This window comes from Perognathus longimembris, chromosome 5 (genome assembly GCF_023159225.1).
Source record: "Perognathus longimembris pacificus isolate PPM17 chromosome 5, ASM2315922v1, whole genome shotgun sequence".
NCBI lineage: Eukaryota > Metazoa > Chordata > Mammalia > Rodentia > Heteromyidae > Perognathus > Perognathus longimembris.
In genome coordinates this window covers 30,515,113-30,521,933 of record NC_063165.1, presented here as the reverse complement: position 1 = coordinate 30,521,933, position 6,821 = coordinate 30,515,113, and the positions used below count along the sequence as shown (strand labels likewise).

The 6,821-nt window shown below is 34.6% G+C and overlaps 1 protein-coding gene across 1 annotated transcript; it reads left to right on the top strand.

The window, feature by feature from the left end:
* The first annotated feature begins 5,888 nt into the window (after positions 1 to 5,888).
* Positions 5,889 to 6,821, top strand: LOC125351265 (olfactory receptor 5H2-like). The gene has a single exon (XM_048345969.1). It carries the CDS (start codon positions 5,895 to 5,897, stop codon positions 6,819 to 6,821), a length of 927 nt encoding a protein of 308 aa, XP_048201926.1. The 5' UTR covers positions 5,889 to 5,894.

Below are 6,821 nucleotides of genomic sequence, written 5' to 3'. Positions count from 1 at the left end.
CCTTAAAAAAACAAAGACTGTGGGCTGATTCCTCATCTTGTGTAGTCAAATAATCCTGCCATGAATATGGTTGTTCTGGTAGGTTTTGGGTGGCTTTGTGTTCTATTGAATAAATGTCCAGGAGTGAAAATACTAGGTAACAAGTTTAGTTTTTTATGTTTAGTTTTTTGAGGAACCTCCATAACATTTTCCAGAGTGGCTGAAAAGTTTACATTCCCAATAACAGTGTAATAGAGTTGCATTTTGGGCTCACCCATGACAGCATTAGTTATAGTTCGTTTTGTTGATATTGGCCGTTCTAACAGTGGTGAAGTGGAATCTGAGTGTTTTGATTTGCATTTACTTTATAGCAAGAGATTGAACATTTTCTCATGTGTCTATTGGCCCAAATGGGCCAATTAATTGTGGTGGTGTTTGTTTGAGGGTTTGTACTTTGAGGGTTTAATTTGTTGAGCTTTAACTATATTTTGAATATTAGGCCTTTATCTTACATATAGCTGGTAAAATTCTTCTCCCATTTGGTGGGCTGTTTATCTTGTTAGCTATGTCCTTTGAAATGCAGAAACTTTAAAGTTTTAAGCAATCCCATTTTCCCAATCTTCTTCGATTGTTTACCATATTCCATGGATTCCTAGTTTCTTTAGAGCTTTCATCATAAAGGGGTGTTGGATCCTGTCAAATGCTTTTTCCATAAAGGAAATACAAAACTACATTAAGATTCCACCTCACCCCAGTAAGAATGGTCATTATCAAGAAAATGAATAAAAACAGATGCTGATGGGGATGTGGCCAAATAGGAATGCTTTTACACTGTTAGGGGGAATGTATACTGGTTCAACAATTCAGGATAGCAGTGTGGAGGTTCCTCAAAAGACTGAACATAGCACTTCCCTATGATCCAGTAGTTCTATTCCTGGACATTTACCCTAATGATCACAAACATCTTGACACTAAAGCTACCAGCTCAACTATGTTCATTGCAGCATGATTTACCACAGCTGAGATTTGGAACTAACCCAGATGCCCGTCAGTAGATGAGTGGATCAGGAAAATGTGGTACATATACACAATGGAATTCTATGCTTCTATCAGAAAGAATGACATTGCCCCATTCATAAGGAAATGGAAAGACTTGGAAAAAATTATACTAACTGGAGTAAGCCAGACGCAAAGAAACATGGACTCTATTGTTTCCCTCATAGAGAGTAATTAGTATATGTTTAGGTTAGTCATAGCAGAAGATCACAAGGGCCCAATAGCTATGCCCCTATGAACACATAAGATGATGCTAAGTGAAATGAACTCCATGTTATGGAAACAAGTGTTATATCATTGTTATAATTATTTTCAACATGCCACTTTTTTGTTTCTCTCATATTCCCTTCCTGTGATTGTACTCCTGTTATCACTGTATCTCATCTGAGTACCCTGGATTATGTATATACATGTATTAGAACTAGGGAAGGGAAAGGGAAAACCAAAATTGAGAAACAAAGAATAAAAAGACAAATGATTCCAAAAGCAATACTTACAAAACCATTTAGTATAAACCAATTGTACAACTCATCATTGGGAGAGGGAAAAGGGAAGGGGAGAGGAGAGGAGAGAGCAAAATGAGGGCAGAGGTAACAAGTTGAACAAGAAATGTACTCACTGCCTTACACGTGTAACTGTAACCACTCTACATTACTTTGACAATAAAATAAATAAAATAATTGTGATTGAAGGAGTGCTACAAAACTATGCAAAGGGAAAGATGATATTTTCCATGTAAAGTAAAAAGTTTTCCTAAACATATCAGAAGTGTTACTTGTGCTGGAAAATAGAGACGCATGGTAGAATATTAGTTATTTAAACAGAATTGACTGAAGTGACTTTTATTTAGAAATTCTAATTCTATAAAACCCAATGGAACAATTTAAGGTTTCAGTAGATTGTCCAAGTCTGCAATGCCCAGGAGAATGGTTTCCCTTTGTCCTAAAGGAGCCCACTGGCTCTTGGGGAATTCAGCTCTCAATTGACTTTTCACAAAAGGAAATAATGTACAATTGGCTGAGTCTATTTTGAAGGCCTACTTATATAACAACAATTATTCTGCTTGTGAAATAAAGTCTCCTAAATGTACAAATGTGTTAGAATTGCTTTGTACAATTTTGTCATGGTTATGCTATGACTTTTAATGATTGTCTCTTTCTAAAGCCTAATGTTTAAAAATTTCCCTACAATTTCATTGAAAGTATGAAAAATGATTTCTAAAATATTCTTATTTGCATAGGAGGTTAATTTTTTGCTAATTTCTAGTGACTTAAGATTGCATTTACAGGTTACTCCAATGGACAAGTAGAAAAGGAAAACTGTAAGTGAATTATCTCTGCATTTCATGAGGAAAGAACTGAAATATAAGAAAAACAGCTAGCTAGGAAGTTGATTTGTTCATCTTAATTGAATTTTATCCTAACTGTATCAAATATGTGTTACCAGAATATTAAGTTAAAACTTCGATTAAAATTTCAACCATAACTTTCCTTATAAAAATATCTTTCTTTTTATTCTGGTTTAAAAGCCTCATTCTGTTAATTAAATGTATATTATGATCCAAATCTTTAAGGTATAAGTTACATATTAACTTTTCTGCTGTCTAATCTATTTCATAAATATTAGGTCATTTGTATGCATGTAAACACACATGCATGCAGGTACACGCGTGTGTGCACACACACACATCTACTCACACACAGGGAAATAAACACAAAATATTCCGCTCTTGATTTTCCTGGAATTGATTACGTAAACAGTGTTTGTACACCAACAGAAATGGAGAATTTTCAAATAATTTCATGAATTAATATTACATGGTTACATGGGACTGAAATCACATCAAATTAAGATACATTTACCACCACAGTATGTTCTTTATTTACACAGTTTGCTTTAATTTACAGTCTTGGCTTAAGATTTTTCTGATAAAAAGTAATTGTTGAGAGAAAAATACTCACCAGTCATTCTGTGCATCATGAAAATTAACATATAGGTTAAAATGCAGGTTAAGACAGTTTTAATCAAGCACATTAGATTTTCAAATCAAAGGATAGAGGTTAAATGAACACAGTGTTCCACTAAAAAAAAGAAGTGTCCTTTTTTAACATATAGAATGGGAAAGACTATATGTAGCTACAATATTCTTTGGACATATCAAAGATTAGTTGAATCAGGTATTTGGGAAACAGTACAGATTACAGTGGTCATAAACATTGGAAAATGAAATCACTCAAGCTTTTTAGGGTATTGAACTATCTTTCTCTCTGGGAATTTTAGTTTCTGCCATGTGCCTAAGGCAACCATCCCACCCCTGACAGCAAATCTCCAAGACTCAGGAAAATGTTTTCTCTCTTCAATCACTTGGCAGGTAATGAATTTACTTTTTTTTTTCCTGAATAATTACTCATGTATTGTCAAAGTGATGTGAAGAGGAGTTACAGTTTCATATGTAAAGCAATGGCACATTTGTTGTACAATTTGCCCCCTTTTCTTCTCCCCCCATGAGTTGAGTTGGTTTACACCAAATGGTTTTGTAAGTATTGCTTTTGGAGTCGTTTGTCTTTTTATCCTTTGTCTCTTGATTTTGATATTCTCTATCCCTTCCCTAGTTCTAATACCAGTATATACAGTATTCAGGGTACTCAAATGAGATAGCGTGATAGTGCAGGGACAACCACAGGAAGGGGATACAAGAGGATTATCAACAACAACAACAAAAAGCTACGGTTTCACATGGCATATTGAAAATAATTATAACAGTGATATAACAGTCGTTTCCATAACATGGAGCTCATTTTGCTTTGCATCATCTTAGGTGTTCATAAGGGCATTGGGCTATTGGGCTCTTGTGATCCTCTGCTATGACTAGCCTACACCTGTATTAATTATTCCCTATGAGGAAATAGAGTCCATATTTCTTTGAGTCTTGCTGACTTCACTTAGTATAATTTTTTCCAAGTCCTTCCATTTCCTTACGAATGGGGCAATGTCATTCTTTCTGATATAGGCATAAAATTCCATTGTGTGTATGTACCACATTTTCCTGATCCATTGGTCTACTGAGAGGCATCTAGGTTGGTTCCATATTTTAGCAATGACAAATTGTGCTGCGATGAACATTGTTGTGCTAGTGGCTTTATGGAACCAACCCAAATGCCCCACAGTAATGAACTTATTGAATGGATATTGATACTAAAATATAATTGAGAACTTTGGGGAAATCAGCTATAAAAATTGGCAAAAATAAAATGGATAGAAGTGACTACTGAGCTGAAAGAAATAAACAAAAACTCATTTCTCAATAACAGCTCAGTGAAGTCTGCTGTTAGTGCTGATGAACTCTTACAAATCTAAGCTATGTCACCAGAGTCAATGTTGAAGGGGAAACACATTCTTGCTTTTAATGTAAGTCTGAAATTCTCATTGGTCTCTCTTCTTTGGTTTCCCCTCCTCAAATCTGAAATCTATGGTGGGTTAGTTTGACCAAGACTAGATTACGTTTTCTAACTGTGAAAAGGTCTAGTTGAGTTTCTTGTTTAAATGGGTATTAGTTTCTTGTCAATAAAATCTAAGTAATAGTGAGAGAGATGAGCTCTGAGCAATTTAATTTATACCTTGCACCCACTTTATAACCTATGTTTCAATGATATTTTGAAACAAGTTGAACTATTTACCCAAGTTATACTTCAAACTTGTGATGCTACAACATCGGTTTTCCAGGTCCTGGGATTATATATGCAAATACACATGCCCAGTTTATAATTTATTTGCATTCCTTTTATTTTATTTCATTCTATCTTGGGTACCTTTTGCTGTATAAAAGATACATTATTTCCCCATTATTATAATAACTACTGCATCATTTATTTTATTAATGATAATGTTATACTAAGTACTTGTCATCTGGAATTTCAGAAGATGTACCTCCAACATTTTTACCAAAGATCCTGAGATAGCAATCTTATTTGTCATCATGTTACTGAATATCTTTCACTAATCACTGCCATTGCATATAATATCACATAAAGCTCTAACAATACTTTTCAGTGAATTCTTTTGATTTAATTTCTTTGTCATTCTTATCACTAAAAACATTTTCACATAAGGATTAGGTAGTTCACATGAAAGTGAGTTGCTGAATCTATTTCTACAGTAATTTGTCATTCTCAATTTTGGTGAACTGTTTTACAATTTTTAAAAATATCTTTATTATCCTTAAGTTATTGTACAAAGGAGTTTCAACTCAGCATGTCAAGGCTTCTTGAGCAAGGTCACCCATTGCATCACTCTCTGCCATCCTTCCCAGTTCTACACATCCACTCAATTACCCTAGCTTCTCTATATATTATCTGGTTTGTGATCCTTGGAAAATGGAGCTAGTTTCTTAATATACCTACCCCTGGCTTCTCCCTGTTGAAGCCAATTTTTAAAAACAATTATTTCAATAATCATTTATATGCAACAATAATAATTTATATGCAACAATTGTCCTAAAGGATTCACTGCATGACTATTCTATGATAAAATTTATGCTCTTGGACTTAAAAAGATCTATTCCTTGACTGCGCATATGTCAGACTCAGGATAAATATAGCGTTTTTTGGAAATAGTTTTCATTTTTCTCTAAATAAGTTTATTTGTATATATACAAGGAGCAGAAATTTAATTTTTCTTGCAATACTTCCAAGAGTATCATTTACTGTAAAATAAGTAATAAGTATGAGAGATTATTTGAACTCTTATGGTCTTTTTCCATTTTTTCCAACAATTTTCAATTTAAAGTACATCAAGAATATTATGCTTACATTTAATGATTTTTTTTGTTGTTGTTCTTCAGGGGACATAGCAGCGAGGACATGGAAAAGGAAAATGCAACGTCACTGACAGAGGTTGTTCTCATAGGACTGACACAACAACCGGAGTGGAAAATTCCTCTGTTCCTGCTGTTCCTGGTGATATATCTCATGACCATTGTGGGGAACCTTAGTCTGATTAGTGTCATCTGGCATGACCCTCACTTGCACATACCCATGTACTTATTCCTTGGGAATTTAGCTTTTGTAGACACTTGGGTTTCATCCACAGTGACACCAAAACTGCTGGTCACATTGTTAGTCAAGGACAAGATGATATCTCTCTCTGAATGTTTGGCACAGTTTTTTTCCTTTGCATCCAGTGCAACCATAGAATGCTTTCTCTTGACAGTGATGGCTTATGATCGCTATGTAGCCATCTGCAAACCTCTACATTACCCAGTGATTATGACCAATACACTATGCATCCGGGTAGTTGTGCTGACATTTGTAGCAGGATTTCTTCATGCAATAATTCACCAGCATTTTTTAGTCAAATTACATTTCTGTGTTTCCAAAATACATCACTTTTATTGTGACATTTTGCCTTTATTGAAGAATTCTTGTACTTATCCTTCAGTTAATTTTATGCTGGTATATTTTTTGGCTGGCTCAATTCAAGCACTCAGCTTTGTGACTGTTCTTACCTCTTATACATTGGTTATCTTTGCAGTCTTAAAAAAGAAGTCTGTCAAAGATATAAAGAAAGCCTTCTCCACCTGTGGAGCCCATCTCTTTTCTGTGTCTTTATACTTTGGTACTCTTCTTATCATGTATGTGCGCCCTGCCTCTGTACAGAGAGATGAGGAGGACATGATGGACTCTCTGGTTTACACTGTCATAATTCCTGTGCTAAATCCAATTATCTACAGTCTGAGAAATAAGCAAGTCATAAACTCACTCAGAAAACAGTGGAAAGGAAATGTTTAG

What these genes read in the sequence shown, in the direction of transcription:
- LOC125351265 (XM_048345969.1), top strand. Translation starts at nt 5,895, where the DNA reads ATGGAAAAGGAAAATGCAACGTCACTGACAGAGGTTGTTCTCATAGGA.